A 20,599-nucleotide genomic window follows, 5' to 3' on the forward strand; every position below is an offset into this window, starting at 1 on the left:
TGGCACTGTCAGCACCGCCAGATAGATTCAGCAGGATTGACTGAGCAGCAGCGGAGACCTGCTCAATCGATCTGAAAGTCAACACCGTTAATCCACCCCCACAGAAAGAGTAACACTGCGTTGATGGGATTTCCTGTTGGCACAGTGTAGCGGGGACGCTGCAGTAGATAGAAGTTAGGAAGTCGACGGGAGATATGCAAGCTACTCTATGTAGTGTGTGTATCTTCTGTCCACTGCGGTTGAAATTTGCCGGCAGTGTAGACCAAGCCTTAGATAAATAAAATAACTTCAGGTAAATTTTCAAAATATTACAACATTAAAACTCCTTTTCTGATTTTCACCAAACTTCCTGGAAAAAACAAAACTCTGCCCTGAGATGAGGTATATGAGATTTCAAGCAGAACAGCTTCTTTTTGAGGAATATCAATGCCAATTGGAATGCCAATATCAAAATGCCCTTACAAAATGGGAAAACGGCTTCAATTTTAACTATGGAGCAACTACCCTCAATCATAATGCTTTGAAACTCCCCAAATTCTCTGATACCCTGGTGCCATGTAGTGTCATGGAAGTTTAGACAATCAAATTCTGATCTTATTTACACAAGCATACTTTTTGACCACGACCGATGACTTCTGGATTTTCAGCTGTATCACTTAGATCAGAACCTGGTACTCAGTCTCAATGGAAGATGCACCATGTAACATCCATCAGCGTAGTTCTCTCAAAAACGTATTTTTACTAGTTTTTTCTTTAGAAGACGTTATATTATCAGACGTCTGCAGGAGAAAAGAATGAATTTATTGTAGTCTGCAGAATCATAGCAAAGACAAAACAGAACAGGCAGTAGTTGGAGAAGCTTACCTATACTGTGCCTTATCCCTGGTCAGGAAGAACCATCTTTATTAGTGTGAGAAATTGGTTCAGAATTTGTGAGAAATTGGTGAGAAATTTCCAAATCCATTCAGCCTTTAGAGTCAATAGTCAGCCTTGTTACATGAATACCTGATCAAGAAGAATGAACTGAGACACTAAAGTCAGGAGAAATCACAGCTCCTGATAAAAATGAATTCATCTTCAGATTCAAAATTTTATACAAAAACTTTCAAAAAATATTCAGTTTACACAGAATTACTCAATCACAGAATGATTTTAGAGAATTTTTCAGTGCGATAGACATGTTTATGCAGGAAGCGCTGGATTTCAAATTCTTACTACCCTGCATAAGTACTGACGAACACAGGCAGCCTTAGATATTCATCTATGACATCACACTTGCAATCAGGGCTCTCCAAGCTAAAAGGATTTTTCTTTTTTTTTTTTTTTTTTTTAAAGAATTTATTTTTAATTGTGGGAAAGTGCAGGGTAGAACCCTATCACTGAAACAGCATTTCTTTGCATACTTAATCCATGACCTGTATCAAAAATTACTATTCTATGACAGTGTAAGGACTCAATGGCAAACTTCCACGACTTCAATTTGAGCAGATACAGGCCTTGATGCAGGTAATTTGTCTCATCTATATTACCTTATAATGAGCTTTGACTGAATGGACAAATATGATATCTTCTGTGCTGATCTTTTATTAGAAATTAAGATAAAATGGAGAAGAAATGGACAGACAGGCTGAAATGTTTAAAAAAAAAAAAAAAAAGGTATTTCAATTTCATAGTAAGAAAATCTGAAGAAGGCTATATATATATTTAGCAATCCATAGTTATGGCTGACAATGTTATTATCTATGAATATTTCATAAGAATGGTGCTTATGAAGGCAGTAAAAAAAAAGTACCCAGCTCATGAGATTTCTGTAATCATGTGGAGCTTTGTTTTAAGGGAGCCCATGACACCTCTAGTACTAAGTCACCTTGTGCTGAGATTTCTAACCTAACATTACCACGAGTAAATAAATGCCATAAAATGTGATTTTTTGGCTTTGTTTAAATACTTTTCATTTTACTAAAAATGCTACAAGGCCGTCATTCTTTTACAATATGTTTTCTGACTATGCCTGTCTGACAGCTTTAAATAACTGAAATTATGGAGCCTCATGAACATAACCAACTAAACTGGAAATTGCACACAGCAGCAACGAGATCAGTTTTTGAGGGAATAATGCTATTTCTTGCTCAAATTAAGGATAAAAAATATGCACAACCAAAAACATTCAAATGTGCAATTTTGCTTACTTTGTTATACGATTCAATGAAGAAGACAGAAAATTATTAGAAAAATCAACCTATTTAAATATACATGAATATTGGCCATTCTAGTTTGTGGCTAGTATGTATACCATATACAAAGCACAGATAGCGAACAAGAAAAAGTCTTTATACTGACTGTGCAATCCTGAAGATGATCAAGGATCCTCCAGAAAGCACTGTGCTTAATGGGTATGAACGGCGCATCTGCAAGTGACCATACACATATGCACTTTATTTTTTTATATATATATTTTTTAAAACAAACACCATGCAAAATTGCATTATAGTTAAGATTTCTAGCTCTCAGCACTTGAAAAAGCCAAACATTTGGCATGCCCATTTCATGCTTCTCCATGGCATGAAATAGACAAGAAGCACTGTGAAAGCAACAAAGAAGCAGATGATAGGAAGCAGCCTGTGCAAACAAAAGATTTTGTCCATTGATAAAAACCAGATGAAAACAGTGCATCCAGTAATTTAACTTTCAGCTATTTTATTTATTAAAATACATACAACTGTAAAAACATATCCATGGAGAGGTAGAGATTTCAAGATTTCATAAAGCACAGATCACTGATCCTGACAGCTTCCTGAAAATAATCTATACAAGAACTTTTCAATCCAACGCCAAGCCCAACCAACACTCAAGAGATGCTAATAGTTCCACATCACAGGACAGCTATGAATTGTGATTCATATTGTAACACCTACTAAGGACTGAAAAGAACAAAGCAGAAGAGGCTTCCCTGTTTGGGCATTTAATTGCTCAAACTTATTTTTGTTTTTAAAATACAATTTTTCAGAATGCTAATTGACAACAAATTAAAAGCTGATTATAATTAACATATTGGCTACTGTGTGTCAACAAAGACATTTTTCTTCGTTTATGTACTTGCAAAATTAACTGAAAGACAGCTATCCATAGTACACAGCAAAGGTCAAGTTATGAATGACCTGGCACAGGTGTGCTAGTGTGGGAACACAGCACAATGAAACTTTTGTCCCGAGTAGGCCCCAGGTAGGACAACCATTATATGATTAACTCTGCTGAGGGAGGGGCAGCTAATGCTATCAGCAGGCTCCAGTAGCCCCAGAGGCGGCAGGTCTCAGCCAGGTGGCAGTGAGCCCATGTATTCTCCTGATCCACTGCTCTAGGGTAATGCTAGCTACGTATTTTCCAAGATGCATCAAGTCATGCTGCCCAGTGTGCTTTCCACAGTGACAAGGAAGCAGAATGCTTCAGCCACCAATATTTAAGCAGTATACTTCTTTCTTCTCCCTAACCAGCTCACTTTCTTAGGAGCTATAATCGAGCTCCAAATGGACCTGTATAGTCCATCAAGAGAAACAGTCTGATTTTAAAGTTGTCTGAGAAAAAATTTGCATGATAGAGTTACCAGAGCCTACTGAATACAAAGCATTCTTTAAAAGAAAATAGGTAAGTCAACAACACACAGTAACTTCTTTGGATGCTAACTCACGTCCCTTACCTGGAAAATATTTGAGTTTTGTTTGTTTAAACATAATTTCCCCTCACACCAAGAAACAAAATATACATGAAAGTACAATAACTCCACAAAAGGAAGAACTTTCAGAGTTAAGGCTGCAATATTATGATGGCCATATTGGCCACAGGGAGTCTCAAGATAGTGTGAAATGTTATAAATTAGTTTTATATATATATACCCTAGGCAGAATGGGATGATTTGAGACGGGGTGACCACATTCTTCAACATTAAAGGCTGTATTGGCAACTTGTCAGGATTAATAGGGATGTACTTCATTTGTGTATAGCTTGCAAAACCATGTTGAAACGGCACTAGCCCATGCTCAAATCTGCTCAGTCACTGTGATAACATTTTAAAATTAACAGTTCACTCACCAATCCAAAAAGATTACAGATAACACAGGAAAACAGAAGAATTTTGCATGACTGATGTACATAGTTTTATAATCAAGGATACACACAAACATAGTATCTGTATTTTCCTTTTTGTCCTTGACAGATAAAAAGAACATAATCAACAAACAATTTCATCAGCAAACAAAAGGCCAATGCATTCACAAAGCCTTTGTAAAGGAATGTCAGTAGTGAGTTGTGGCCTATTACAATAATTTGTCTACCAGTTTTCTTTCATATTTAAGGTACAGCAAAATGGAGGGCAGCCATGGATCACATTTTGGCTCTTGGGCCACACCCTTTAGCACTTATTTTAAGCCTAAATCTTCAGTCTTCTGTTGCAAAATTCTTGGCATGTTTTGCTGTAGTTAAATTATGTAGCCAGTGGTAAATAGTTCTAAAACAAAGTAGAAACTGTATAAATGAACAGATCTGCATACATTTTGGCAACTCTGAAGAGCACTTTACATATTTTCATTAGACACTTGGCAATTTCACCATCTCTCAAATCTATTAAGTCTTTGTCTTCTCATTTCCTCTTCCGATAACTGTTCAGATGGCAACCAGAAACCATAGGGTCGCCTCTCACTGCTATGACTTCCTGCACTAAAACCTGTAAGACAAAATGAGAAGCAAATGTAAACCATTTTTATCCTCTGGTGAGAAGAGAATCATGCACATTCTGCGATTTAAACAGTGATAAAACTGTGTAGGGTAATAAGGCTGTGAGCTTTGCATACATTTTTTGTTTATTATTACAAAACCATTTTAAAATAATGTTATTGGTTTTGATATATAACAAGGAGGTTTTAATACAGGCAATCAAATAACTTATAACGTATGGCTGAAATCATTTTACATAACTCATTCTTTGATTAACACATTGACCAGTGAAGGATAGCAATCTGAACCATAAACTGCAGTGGAAAAAATAACAGCATCATAGAAAAAAGGAAAATAATAAGAAAAAGGAAAAATAGAACCCAAATAACTAAACAAGTGCAGCGGCTGTCATAACGAATACCACCATACTGTAATGAACTGATTACTTAGTGTGCAATGCTGCCCTCTACTGGACTAAATCAATACTACTCAACTGAGTTACATAGGACCCTGTCTGTGTTAACAATAATCATTATGAGTATACCGTACTCAGATTACCATCGTAACAGAAGGTCATTAATCTTCCTGGAATACCCTACCATGGATATCTCTGAAGTATTTCTGTACAGTTTTATCCTCAAATGCTATAAATGAGAAAATTTTGGTTCAACAGTAACGTATCTTTTAGATCTGATGCTCAGTAAGCAGATTAGTTGGTCCCCTTGGTCTTGGTATTTCTTTATTACTTGATTTCTTAATTGTCTGTACAAATACATTTTAATGAACACGAAATAATTATTGTTCCTTTATGTGACTAGGTAGACTTTCAAAATTCACACTGACAAAGCAGATGAAAAAAGATTTCTGCTACTTTTGGAGCAATCACACTACATTACCGTTCATTAAAAATTTATATTTTTAATACGGCAATTGTTCTTTATAAAGCTCAGCAAGTATTACCCCAGGATTTCACATTTCTCAGCATCGTTTTATACAGTAACATCCAGACTGTTAAATTATTTAAAAGTCCTCACCAGTTACTTTTGGCAAAGCAAGCTTTTTAAACTCTCAGCTAGTACTACAGTGCAAGATGTGGTGACCCATACCAGATGCACATGTAACTCCATCTTTAGCTGGCAGCAAGCAAATTCAGAAATAAACTACACGTGACAGTTCAGCTATACAGAAGTACAGTGATTAAATTAATCTGAGCAGAAACAGTACACACATAGACAGAACAGGCTAAAGATGGTTCTCTCTCCTGGCACTGTTAGAAAGAAAGAACCCACCCATCCACCCCTTACCACCAACTAAAGAAGTCTCAGAATTCACATTCCAAGTTCCAAAATAATGAAAGCAAGAAAAGATTAAAAAAGACTGTGACTATGTATGACCTCAACCTCCTATACGCTAAGGGTCCCTTGGGGGAAAAAAAGTAGAGATTGCCTTCTGAATCATACAGGTACATTAAGGATTAGTATTAAGGATTAGTATTGGTATTAAGGATAAGAAAGTTCTCTCAAAAGATTAGGGAATCGTTGAGTCAGACTGTATATATATTTATAATGTTAATATTTATTAACTTTTCATCCCAGGATCAGGTTTTTAATAGTAATAGTGAATATGAAAAATAAAAAACAAGTACTGTACTATACATACAGTGATCTCATTTTCAGAAATGACTTCAATGACAGCTGAGGGTGCTTAGCAACCTTAAATACCAGGGGCCAGTTTGTATAATACACTGATGGCCTGTATACAATGCAGTAAGTAAGGGAGACCTAGTTACTGACCTCTGACTCAGTTATGATCTAATTTATAGTACAGACAGGACCTTAATTATGGACAAGTTTACAATTCTATACAAAGACTGGAAGATTTAGGATTTTTTTTTGTCCTTGCCAATAGCTCAAACTCTTATGAACTGCTGCCAAGATTAACTAGCTGCTCAGGCACCAGTGGTTAGCTATAACAACATGGGATATTCACAAAAAAGCAGAAATAGTTGAAGAATGTTTTAATTCGCATTAACATGCAGCAAGTCAATATAATGTGCACTGTAATACTTTAATCTCAACATGCCCCTGCATTACACTACCTCTTCAGATTCAGAAACACAAAGTTGCAGATAGATGCAAAACTTTAAGTCATATTTAAGAAACATTAAACACAAACATTGCAACTTGTCAGTTACTCTTTAAGTTACAGTTATTCCTGTAAGCACACCCACCGTTTCAGAACATGATGCTCTAATTAAGGGCTAAGTGTTTCTGTATGTGATGAAATATTGCCATTTCCTTTTAAATACTTTCTTTTAGAAACAAAGCATCCTTCCTGTTTATATGAAAAAGCCATCTCCACTCCCCAAAGACCACAGGATACCTCATAAATTGTACCCCCCCCTTACCATCGGTCAAAATGAGACTGATTGATTGAAGTTAAGACTGATGACAACATACCGGTTTTGATGTTAGGACCTAAAAAACCCTTTCCATTCTGGGTCTGGCCTAACCCTTTCCACCACCTGACTCCAAACGGAAGGCCCATCTTAATTGGACAAGGAGACCAACAGGTTTCAGTGCCTGGCCAGGAACCCCTAAAACATTGGTGCAGTAAGTAACATTGCAGCCATCTTGTAAACATACAAAAGTGGAAGTGGCCATTTATAGACATTATTAGAGAAAAATAATTATTCACCTAAGGAGGCTGGGAATTTTGCGAGCACGAACCTTTGATTTCAGGCAGCTAAAAAGCATTACAAATTGTTGAGTTGAAAGTAGGCCACTGACTGGTGTACTAAGAATGTTTATGCATTATACAAACTGGCTAGGGTTCATTTGAAGAGGAAAAAAAACAATTGTCCCAGATGTGGACACACAATGGCAGGCAGATTTGTTATACACGTACTAAGCAGGAAGCTGAATGATGGCAGTTAATACATCTTAACAGCAATAGATATCCATCTAAATATGCCTGGCAAAGGGATTGAAAGAAAAGACCCAGAGTGTGATCCCTAAAGCTTTTAAATCAATATTCGTTAATGGAGGAGTGTCTCACAAACTTGACAGATCAGAGTAAACTTTTTTTTTTAAACTTGTAAAAAATTGTTAAACTGAAGATGTAGAGATACTTTACAGCATACAGTACCTTGGATTTTTTCTAGGCTGAATGGATGGGAAGGTATGGTGAAAGAGTGAGCAATGGGGACATTTCAGAGAATTTTTTGGTTTTAGATACTGGTCCAATTTGTATGGATTTTTAATTAATATTTTGTTCAGATGTCCAGAGATTTGATGGGCACAAATATGTTTAATATATCAAAAATAGTCAAAGCATAAATAAAATATTAGAAACCACTGTATATTTTGATGTATGTAGAGGCAACATAATTAAGGCCCTGATTGTAAAAAACTGTTCATGGGCATACCCGAGGCCACACAGAGATCTACTGAAGTTATTGGAGCTTTGCATGGCCACACACAGCCAATTACAGAATTGGGACCTAAATCGTATTGTAGCTGTAACTAACGTTCTGACATACTTTTCTAGATTATGGCTACTTTCTGAAAATTAAGTTTGCAGTGACCTTCTTATCTATTACAGTGACAGTCAACTAAAAAACAGGGTCTTCCTGATCCTGTTTATAAAGTGCCCGTGTCCAGTTTCAGTATCTAGAAGATAAGACAACTACATACAAAGTTAAACAAAAACTGGGCACAGTATTCACAACCCCTTAAATACAAGTCCAGCTCCCACACCATCACCAAAAATAAAAAGAGTTGGTGAATTTTTTTTATTTAGATTAAATTTAAAATGAATGAGATATTATCTAACAGCAATAAGCAGCTCTAGGCTGCAGACTGGAATAGTATTCCGGGTACAGACATGCAAATGAGAACTTCTCGCCATCGCTCTTCACTAAATTCTTAGGCCCAGATTTTTGAAGGTATTTGGGCATTTCTGGTCTCAAGGTTGCAACACCTAACTGATTTAGCAGTCTAAAACTCACTTGCAAAAGTGATTTGGGAAATTAGAAGCCTAAATCTCAGACTGTTCATGGGATTTGGATTCAAGGGTCTAAATCCCTTCTGAAAAATGATATTTAGACTTTTAAATCAGTTAGGCAACACTGAGTGCAGCAATGCCTAAATACTTTTAGAAATGCCTTAGCCACTTAAGCCTTGCCTATAACTAGAGACCTTGATAAGAAAAAAATTCCATCAGAGCTACCAGTGGTTCAACTGAACATTAGTACAAGTGGGAGCCTAATTATTGTACTAATTAGTACAAGTGGGAGCCTAATGTATAGATAAAGCTGTGGGCAGCTTTTAGCATTTTTATCACCATGTTAAGTGAACCTGCTTTTCAATCCTTAGCTACCTTTCCTCCAGTCCAGCTACTGTAATGAAGCACAGAATTCTGAAACTACAATTACATTATATTACATAGAAATTATGTAATATATATGTTGAGGATACATGCAATGGCTACCTGGCATGTCAGACATCAAAAAGTGGTTAATTAACATATCTGAAGACAATATTGGTCAACTTAAAATATTTTATGTTACAAAATCATTTCTCAATACAAAATAATTACTATCATCCAGGGGAAGATTTAGAGAAGAAATAATTTGCATGGCAGTAATAGCAGGGATTTTGGAAGAAGGCATGTTAAAAAACCTGATGGCTGAACTGTGATGACCTTTTTATTAGTAACAAAAAATAATACTCACTGTTATTCAGTTACTTAAATCAGAGAAGAGGATATAATGCAGAAAACTAAACTTGTATGCAGAAATACAAATTTTGAAACTAAAGGAAGTTGTTAAAACAAAAAAATGAACAAAAAACTCAGGAAGTTACAGAAGTTGTCAGCTTATTTCATTATAATAATAATACTTTCAATTTGACCTAAACAGATTTTTCCATTCAAGTTCTGAGTTTTGGAAGCAAGTTACTGGCATTTTCAACACAGCTGTCATTATCTGATGTGATCACTTAAACCCAATGGGAGAGAGAAAAATACATAGCCTGTATGCAAGAGAAATTAACCATCAGTGGTTGAATACTTAACTCGCTCTGCTGAGAACATAAAACCCACTATTGATTTCTACGATGCTAAGAAGGTAAAAGCTGTTATTTGATATTCAACTCCTATTACCTCTGTTATTCTCGATAATTAAAAAAAACCACTGAAAGCAACTTATTAAAAAGACTGTACTCAGTCCACAAGGTGCAATGGCCTTAAGGCCAGATCCTCAGAAGTACCCAGCAACCACAATTCCAAAAGGCTTCAGTGTGATTGCTCATGCTCAGCGCCTCTCAAGATCAGGCTCTTAAACTGACATTCTTAAGCACTATATAATAGAGTATTTTGCCTTAACAATCATGGCACAAGACACACTAACAGTCTAAACACTTCTTTCTTCCAAAAGAGGAATAAACCTCCTGCCATAGAGTAATCTTACATCAGAGGCATAAAAAGAAAGACAGCATTTGGGACACTCCATTACAGCAGTAAGTGCAAAAGATTCATAATTCTTACCTTCTTTCCTGCTCACAAAAATCAAATTGCTTTCTAGTTACAGGTTTTCTTCTTTGTAATTCATGTAGAAAGGTTTGTTTGTTTGTCTATCTGAAACTGTTAATTGCTCTCATTTATGTTTTGGGCACTTTCTAAAACTGTTCACTGTAGTACTTGATATTGCCCAAAACAACATCTACGATAGCATAACAAATCCTTTAAAAAAAAAAAAAGTATGAAATGTGTCTCAAATATGAATGCAAAAGGCACAAATGATCACTTATGAAGCACTCAGAGTTCAGTAATGGAAAGCCGTTCAATCACACTGAACTGTTCACATTATTTGAAACAGATCATTTAAAGTTAAGGAAAGATTTCACAGTTTGGCACTATCATTTGCCTACAAAGAGCAATTACTATCAATGAAGGAATAGATATTTCTTCATTGTTTACTTTCTCTCTGCATTCAAATCACTATTACCTTGTCAACAAAGGACAATTAAACGAAAAACCTGGAATAAGAGATATGACAACAGAAGCCCCATGCATTGATTTTAAATACACTTTCATTATTCTATTATATACAGCTTTCTAGTTTGTATAAAAAAATATATGGACCTAGGTAACCATGGCAACATAAAGTTTGAAGTTATTAAAAATCCTGCTGTTTTCATCAGATACTGAGTATCAACACTAAGAACAAAAGGCAGCTCTTACCACAGGAGCTAAATGTAGGCACCCTAAGACAACTAACAGGAGCATCTACTGTGGGCATCTAAAATCAGAAATTTGGCTCACAACAGTTACCCTGATCCAACCACAACACCTAACTCCAGAAATGCCTTGTTCATGAACATCAAATTCCAGTCAGACATAACTACAAAAGATCCGCTACCAATGGGCCAAGAGCAGTTTGACCTATCTATCTTCATCTTTTGCAAAGAGTTCCACAATCATGTGAAACTGTATTTTGGAGGATCTATCAGAAAATGGTTAATCATACTGTAATGCAAAACCTAAAAGCTAATAAAAACTATAGTTTCTTCCAAGCACTCTGAATGGCCTTTGATAAAGCTGATTATCTTTATGTAAAGCTGGCTTCCTGGAGAGTGATGAAGCTATATTCTGGACTTGGTAATAGATAATATCACTTAAACCCCATGCAATCCCACTGATCTCAGTAGGATTGTAGGGGAAATATATAAGGGTAGCAGTCAGCCCACTGTCTCCAAACCAGTACATCACATCAGAACTATTATAATTTGGGGAAGAACACTTTTCATTGTGTGATGTTCCATATGCAAATAAGTGGGGTGTTTAGAAAATAATTAGATTTGGGATCTTTCCATCACCTCTAAGAGTAGAGTGGGTGATTGCTGAAGTAAACGAAGTGCTGATGCTGTTTGATTTGAAATATTATCTTGATAGCATACTTCATATTTATCCAGCAGATGGCACCAAAATCACACAGTCAACACATTCAAGGAAACTAGGACAAACCCTAGTCAACAAAGCATTCCGCATAGTAAGCAGAATTCGGGTTATTTTGAAACAGATGGGCTCTGCAGAAGCTGCTGCACTGAATATTATAGCGTTGTTTATTGTCTGGCTGGTTTGAAACCCAGGGATTATTCACAAGCATCTAGTAGTTTCTGTGTCACATCAGGTTTCATGTGAAGCAGTGTAAAGTTAAAACCCACTGGAATACATTACGTATACACATACACACATACTAATCCAGTCCTGAATTCAGAATTTAAACTTGCCATTGTGCACTGTACTTTGTAACCCAATGTTTCTGGAAAGATCAGCATCATAACCGATATTCTAACGCTAATGTAGAGTAGTGAGTTAACAGACCCAATCCACTGGATTAAAATTTAGGAGCCCTGTTTTATTTTGTATTTTTAAATCCGGCTATTCAATGAAAAATGTATGTACATCCAACGTCTTTTCCAGTTTAACAAAATAAATATCTTCAGCATAAAGTGCTGTCCTTGGAACTCTTGTGCACTACACTTAAGGACTTTACAGGAACATCATGTTTCAAAGGATTTAGTAAAGCCGGAAGCCACTTAACATCCATCTATTGCAGGTGGGATATAGGCAATGATGAGCCATTCTGTTAAAAATCTTAAACCTGCAATTATTGCACATCACTGCTGCATATTACAAGCATGAACAAAATAGCAAGGCTCAGAGTAACAGAGTATCAACTGCAAATAATACAACTGAAAAATCTAAAGAAACACATACTTAAAAAAAAGAAAAGAAGAAATTATATCCAGAATACTTTGTCATAGGGTTCTAGTAGTGACATACTATAAGTCGGAAAGGTTAACATGTTTTTGTGGGGAGGCAGATTGCATGAGGGAGAAGGGTCGGTTCCTTATTTAACACAATGCATGATTCAGAATAACTACATCTCTCAGTGTCAGTCTTAGTCTATCTTTTTGTTGTGTTCACTTCATAACTTTTCACCAGTGTCTTTTTTCACTCATTTGCATTTTACATTGCTGTCCCTTCTACAACACAACAAAATAGTTTTAAAAATACAGCTCCATAGCCTGCCTGGAAAGAAAAGGAGAATGCTGGACAGGAAGCAACTGCAAAAATTAACAGCACCAACAACAGCAATTTTATATTTCATTAAAGTATTTGGGTGGGAAAGAAAAGCATCCAAAGAGGAAGACAGAAGAACTGATTCCAAGAAGAAATCTGAGAAGAATCTTGTTTCCTGTTGAGAAGCCTGGCTGAATTCCTGGCCCTACTGAAATCAATGAGAGTTTTGACCCTGTCTTCAACAGGGCCAGGATTTCACCATTAGTCTTAGCTTCAGAACTCTTTCCATGAATTCTGAAGAGTAAGGACAGCCTACAGAAAGTCCTTGCTGTGGATATGGTATAGCAATATGTGACAGGGAGACAACAGCATGTCCAAGAGAGCCCTGGCATATTGCTGAAAAAGGAATTTGGGTTCGGCTTGAAGAGATTTGAGTCTTAAAGAGTTCCTCTTTTCCTGCTGTTTAATTCCTTGCCTAAAGACCTAATTCAACATTTGTGGCATAACAACTATTTTCAGCTACCATTTATGGAGTTTCAACCAGGATTATGACATTTCAGTTGATTGCTTTGGAATGTGCTTGACATAAGGAACATAAGGTTATGACTTTAGGCAAGGAATAAGCAGCAGGAGCAGGCAACCCATAAGAGACAAATATCCTGTTTTCATACAAATATCCTTAACAAGACAAGAAACCTGCAGAAAATGATCTACAAAGAGAATGCTTTCTTAAGAGAAATATTTGATAAACTGTCATCAAAACTTTTAACTCATACTTGGCTTTCGTTTACCTTAGATGACATACATTGTATTTCTTCCATAACAATATAATTTGATCCTGTTAATTATGCTCTAATGTCAGGGCATTATTTCATGTGTTTCAAAGTTCACAAATTGCTCCTGGGCATGGTACAGATTATACATAATGCATTACACAGCAGTCTCAGTAACATATCCTTGGTTTGGCTTGCTTTTCAAACATAAAATACCAATATTTAAGTAGTTTTATTATAATAACCATAAGGGATTCTCTCAGATTATAAACATCTGAAAACATAACTTTCTCATGAAAATCTATCCATTTCTGGCACACAAAGTACAAATAGGAACGTTGAAAACAAAGTATACAAATTAAGATCTCCAGCCCCTTCTTGCCATTCAGGCAAGTGCAGAGAAGTCACGAGGCCAGTTTAACTAGCTACCTGAAGATTCCTCCAGTGTGGGGAGAATGCCCAGGGGACATACAGGCTCTATATTTTCCCTTTTCTGAACTCCCCAACATTGGGGACACGTCTGAGGGGGTAGGAGGCACTGCTGTACACTAGTGACCCATGTTCAACAGAATATCACGTGGAACAATAGCCAGATAGTGCAGCCCTAGGGCTTCTGTGAGTTGCACCTAAGATGCACTGGGAGCCAAATGGCCCAAGAATTGGAAAGTCCCAAAGGTGGCATAAAACTATCTTTTTCTTCTCACCTCCATCCGTGTGCTGTTAATCTCAGCCAGACCAAATGATCTGGCCCTTAAAATCATATTACCTTGCCTACCTGACGTTGCTTCTACCTAGCCCACATAGTATCGCCTCTAGCAATCTATGCTATCATTTCCAACATTCTACATGAAACTTCTGCAATTCAGCAATGTGAAACAGCTTTTTCATGCTGTGGCCACACTTGCATACATCCACACACTCACAAATTCTTCTTCCTGACAACAATGGCTACAGACATACTCTAAAGATTGGAAGATGATAGGGGCTGGTACAAAGGAGAAAAGAAAGCCTAGCTAGACAGTGGACCATACTTTGGAATGGCTGATAGCTGACAATTCAAGTTGGCAGGAAATCAATCATAACCTAAGGAAGCAGGTAGAAAAAGTAACATGTAATGAGTTCAGATACAGCTAGATTCTTATGCGAACAAGTGAGAAATACTCAACAAGAACAGATTTTAAAAAGAAGACGACAGATAAAATCAGGAACATGCAAAACATTTTCTCTGAAGGTAGTAAGTAAATATCTGAATGACTATTAATTTGGGGGAAAGGGGGTACATGAAGATGAATATTTCTCCCCCTACAACCCCTTACAAATTAGGGTTTTGCGAAAAGCTAGGTTTTTGGAGTTTTACTTACATAAAAATGAAGAAAACAGTTCATCTAGAACGTTATTTGAGAATTCTGGTTGTGTGGATCCCTGTTCTTGCAATGTTTGTGCCCTTAAAGATGATAGGTCAAAACCCAGGAGGAAACATCTCAATTTAAATCGATACTGTCTCTTTTAGGAAAAGATCTATGCAGGGTTTCTACTACATCTAGAAAATTGTATTAACTAGAGAGTAATTTAGAGACCCTTTGCGCTATTCATGGCCTGTAGCTCAAGCAAGCCACTAGACCAATGTCCGTCCCCAATACATTCAGAGCTGAGAGTGTAGGTTGATATCAAATATACCAGCTGAAAACATCATAGCACAGAAGAACAGACCAAGCATTTCTCTCAGAGCTGACATAATACCTTACAGCAATATTGTTAAGAGCTATAATGACCTGCTCTTCTTTATCCAAAAGCAGTAAGATTTGAATGAAAGCTGGGTCACTGTACATTACAGTACATTTATGTGAAGTTGGTCTCTTCGGACTTCTATAGACCCTACACTGTAACTCATCTAAATAAGAGCACCATCTAAGGCAAAATGCATTCATATCAATTACAGATGCAGGAAAAGGAGGTGGTGGTGCCTCCTGAAAGATTTGGGGAATTAACCATCATAACTTGGAACTCAAGACACCATGAGGTATGGACAGCCGGGACTGAATATTGCTTTGTTAAATTGACATGGCAATAGCAATAGTAGAGCACTGCAGACAAGAAATCTAGAACACCCTTAGGAATGTAATAAATATATGAGTTAATGTGAAAGTAGACTTTTCTGGAAGAGAGAACAGTTTCTGGAGGAGAGCTGAATTCCTTGAGGGGAAAGAGTCCAAGCTATATATATATGTAAAATCCTAACGGAGACAAGGCACTGTAGATTTTTATGTCAATGTGGCTTGTCAAGGTAAACCCCAGGTTGGAGTTACAAGGTTTATCTTCTCTAGCTACATTGAGGAAAAAGTGTTTTGAGTGTCTTGTCTCTACTAGAGTTTTACATAGAGATAGCTACAGGTACCTCAATATACATTTTTTTTTTGGTAGTGAAGACACAGCCTAGGCATCAGACAGGGTGCAACAGGTGGAAAACACACCCAAAATGGGTGGGGAAGAGTTGAACGATGAGATAACAAAATGTACAGAAAGTAACAGAAAAATAGAACAGAAACTCTTCTCTCAATAGTACTGAAGGCTTACTATTGCTCCCAATTTGATAGAGGGGACCTGTTTTTTCTGTATGTTCCCATGAGAGGAATCCCTGAGAAGGGATATTGAAGGGTTTTGGGAGGCAGTACAGTAATGGAATTGAATGGAATAGGCTCTTGCCATCATTCTTAGGACCCTCCAATTTGAGGAAATAAATGAAATATGGTTTCCCAAAAGAACAGTAAGACATAGAGATCTGCCAGAAGAATTGGTAGAAGGGTCTTGTGCAGCTCCTCAAACATCCTGCCTTGCAGTGGATGTTGTAATTAGGGCAGAAGGTGCAGAGGAAGCTGTCTAATGTAGCTGATGTCTTCCCCTGCATCTGCCAAAGTACACAGAACTAACAGCAGAACTCTGGGATGAAGTCCAAACCAGAGCAGTCAGCTTCCGATTCCAAAAAAGCATAACACTCTTTAGAAGAGGCTAGGGTCATAGACATTATTTTCTGCATTTTCTCAACAAGATTTAGGAATTCCATGCAACATTTAAAGAAAAGAAAGAAATACCTAGTTTAAACTAGTTCATACAGATAGATCATGCAAGCAGACAAAATGAGTGCTATATACCTTTGGAAATTGGCAATTTACTAAGGCGTTATGCAGAATGAAATTATGATGAACAATCATCTCCTATAAATATTAGAATAGATTAAAAGTTCCTTCTATCAATCAATAGCTATCCTCATGACTGCTGCAAATCTGGAAAGTTATGTATTTTTGTGGGCTACTAGAATATATAATTGCCTAGACAACTGATTCTGTATCTTCCACGATTTGTTCTATTACCCATGTGCTTTGTATTTAGTTATGAGAACTTCCATTTAACGAGCACAAAACAAATCCATTTTTCTTACAATTCTGAGCTATTGTATTTGTTGTAGAATAACTGTTTCCCCAGATTAATATATTTTGTTTTATGATAAATACTGATGAAAAAAGATTTGACTTGCTTTGCAGAATGAACAATAAACAAATTTTAGAATGCTGTTTATGTATTTGTAACTGAATTTCAGTTTTCATTCAAATGCAACTTAACGCCTATCACAATTACAAGTCAATCATCTAGTAAATAAGAAATATGTTGATTGCCATTTTTAACATTACAAACCTGTAATAATTAAAAATCTGAATAAATTTATGGTAAGCTATATAGTTGCTTATATAAATGTGTACAGATCTAAATGCCTGGTTATCAAAACGTATCAAATTATACCAACCAATGAGAATCAAACTGTCTTCAGGAAAAATAACTAAAAAAGGTCAAAAGTAAAACAAGTTTAAAATCAGAGCACATTACTATCATGGCCAAGTGAGGAAACTGAAATTACTTACCTTAAAATAACTGGAGTTCTTTGAGATGTGTAGTCCCTATGGGTATTCACTGTGGGTGTGCACGTTCTCCATGCACCCAAGACCGAAATGTTTTTAATAGCAGTGTCTGTTGATCCACACCCATGCCGTACGCCTCCTCATGCCCTGAGGTGAGAGCACAAGGGGCATTGCAGTTGGACCACCTCTCCAGTTTTTACTCTTCCGTGAATCAAGCAAGGATATGAGCAGAGGGGAAGGAGGGCAGGTTGTGGAAAATCTTGAAGAATTCCAGTTACTATAAAGTTATAAACTCCATTTCTTCTTCGAGTATGTCTGCATTGCAACATAAGCCCATCCTTGACTTAGCTCAAAACTGACCCCTCCTCCCCCTTGTGTCTACACTGCAAGTGTGTTAATCCAGGTCTTGGATCCAGGGTCTGAGCTCAAGTCAAACTGGGATCCAGCATAGATGCAGCCCCGCCTGATTCAGGTCCCTAGAGTCGTACGGAAGTATCTCACAACTCCATGGGACTATTCCCTTGGTCCTCTCAATCTCAATAATCTGCAATCCACTCTACTGAAAATGGAAGCCACACCCCCTTTGCAAACAGCATCATCTCAGGTCAGCATTAAAACATTCTGTTCTGATCTTCAAACACACTATCAGGGAGCTTGCTGGGTTTACAATGGAGAGCAAACCAAACAAGCCTTTTGCAAAGCAAACTGCTTCCTGGTAATGTGCAGGGTAAGTACTAAAGTTTTTCCACACTGCACCATGATCCTAGGGCTAGAGTGTCCACATTCCAGGGAAGTTGGAAAGGTGGGATATGGTTACTTTGACTCGGGTCTGCACACTGCAGTCTGCATGTCAGAGCCCTAGGTTTGCGCATGGGTCAGAAAATTCATAACCTATGGTTAAAATACAATGTAGACACTCAAGCCCAGAATTCTTTAATAATGGTCAGCTGAACTCGAGGCCCACTAACTCTGGGCTTACATTGCAGTGTAGACATACTCTTAGAGCGCTGATCCCTAAGGCTATTCACTGGGGGTGACTCCCAAGCAATACTCTTGGCTCATGGAGGAAAGTGCGAGGAAGAATGCTGCACCATAGATCACAGGATTTCCAAACCAAAGAAAGCACCCATGGATAAAGCCTGAACAAGGGCATGATGCCTAGTAAGGTATGAATGGAGCCCAGGGCTAGATTTAGGGGCAGGCAACTCAGGTGACCACCTGGGGTGCTGGGTTTAGGAGGTGGTAGGTGCGGGTTTTTTTTATTAGCAACAAAATGGAAGCTCAGAAGAAAAATTCAAGAGGGAGTTTTTTTTGCTCACTTGTTGATACTGCTCGAGTGTCCATTAAAAAAAGGTTCGGACAAATTAAGCACCCTGAAAAGATCTCGGGGTTTTTGTATGACCTTAGTAAGCTGCTGGCGGACAGGAAAACACTGCTGAACAATTGTATGGACCTTCAATGGATGCTGACACATGCGGAATGTTCAGACATCAATGATAAAGACCTCTATGTCAAATTGGACAACGTCCATCACATTGTGCCACATGGGAAGCACTCTCTATTCCAATTTCTCCAATTCATTCATGATGCAGAGCTGAAAGACACTTTTCCTAATGTGTGGATAGCTTTTAGGATTCTGCTCACACTGCCTGTCATAGTCGCAAGTGGTGAGCATAGCTTTTCCAGTCTCAGTCTCAATAAAACATATCTTTGTTTGATGATGGCCGACGAGAGACTGACACCGCTCGCTATTTTACTGCTTGAAAATGCTACTGGTCAGTCTTTGGATTTCTCTGGTACTGTGCTTCAATTTGCGACGGCAAAGGCGAGAAAAGCAATCTTTTGAACTAAAGGACGTTCTAAGGCTGTCACCTACTGTAACACTATTTAATACTGGTCCACTCAGTGTTGGTACACAGTTCAAAAGTTTAGAGGAAACAATTTTTATTTTCTTGTATATGGCATAAATAAATACAGATTTACAGATCCTAGGGTGCAAATGTATGTCTTATGTGACAGGGAGAAATCATGCATGCAAAGTTGTGAAATGGGCTACAAATGCAATAAAAAATAAGGTACTCAAAAGTTTAACAAATGGGGGGAAGGGCACCAACAACACTCCTCACTTGGGGCACCTTTTGGTCTAGGGCCAGCCCTGATGGAGCCTCAAATCACTGCTCTACAGATATCTGAGAGGGGAATTTCCTGCAGGGAAGCCACCGAGACAGCTGGTACTCTGTTTGAGTATTCCCTTACACTCAGGGGAAGAGGTTTCCATAAGTTCACAGCAGAGGAGAACACATCCCTTTTTGCATTCCAAGAAACTTTGCAATGAGATTGCTTCTCTTTTCATTCTCTTGATGATGGAAACAAATAATCTAAGGGACTTCCTAAAGGGCTTTGTCCCTTGCCAGTATATGGCTAAAGCCCTGCATAAAACTAAGAAGTGTGGCTTCCTATCATCCCTGTTATTGTGAGGTTTTGAGCAGAAGATGGGCAAGTGAACAGTCTAACTCCAGTGAAACTCATAGGAGACCTTTGGGATGAATGTGGGATGCAGTTTCAAGGACACTTTCTCCCTGTGGAACACCACGTGGGGAGAGTCTGCCAGGAGGGTGCTGAGCTCACCCACTCTCCTAGCAGAGGTGATTGCCATTAGGAAGGCCACCTTCATAGAGAGGTGCAAGAGAAAGAGGAAGCCAAAGGGTCGAATTGTGGGTTCATATGTACCAAAGGTACCAAGTTTAGGACCCAGGCAGGTGTGGGTTGTAGTACTGGTGTAAAAGTTTTGATGATGCCTTTTAGGAACTTCACAGCTATGAGATAGGAGGAGTTCCTCACTAAAGAATGGAAGACATTGATAGCTGCCAGATGCATGTGCAGTGAACTCACTGACAGGAAAACATCTTTAAGGAGAGAAGATAGTCCAAGATAAGATCTTCTGGAGGTTAGTTACACAGTTGACACCAGATGGAGAAATGCTTCCATTTGGTATCATAGAACTTTCTTGTAAAAGACTTTGTGCTGTTGTTAAGGAAGGACTGGACCTGTTCAGAGCAAGATCTCTCCAAGTATGTTGCCCATCCAAAAGTCAGATGGATGGAGCCAGATGGATTGGGA

The 20,599-nt window shown here is 37.7% G+C and overlaps 1 protein-coding gene across 2 annotated transcripts in view; it reads right to left on the reverse strand.

Moving 5' to 3' along the window:
• Window positions 1-2,349: 2,349 nt before the first annotated feature.
• RHBDD1 (rhomboid domain containing 1) overlaps window positions 2,350-20,599 on the reverse strand; it is an 86,086-nt gene continuing 67,836 nt past the window's right edge. Inside the window, exons 7-8 of one of the 2 annotated variants that reach the window (XR_010922242.1) lie at window positions 4,545-4,717; window positions 2,350-2,408 (exon numbers count right to left, since the gene is read on the reverse strand). Coding sequence is in view for 1 of the 2 variants with exons in the window: in XM_067561489.1 (XP_067417590.1) it covers window positions 4,599-4,717 (119 nt within the window). In the remaining variant the exon portion in view is untranslated. Of the gene's footprint in view, window positions 2,409-2,680; window positions 4,718-20,599 lie in introns of those variants that run through there. The other variant, XM_067561489.1, reaches the window with a different exon arrangement.

The sequence above is a fragment of the Emydura macquarii genome, unplaced genomic scaffold (assembly GCF_026122565.2).
Source record: "Emydura macquarii macquarii isolate MOO-44397 ecotype Brisbane River unplaced genomic scaffold, CSIRO-AGI_Emac_v2 contig_18, whole genome shotgun sequence".
Lineage (NCBI taxonomy): Eukaryota > Metazoa > Chordata > Testudines > Chelidae > Emydura > Emydura macquarii.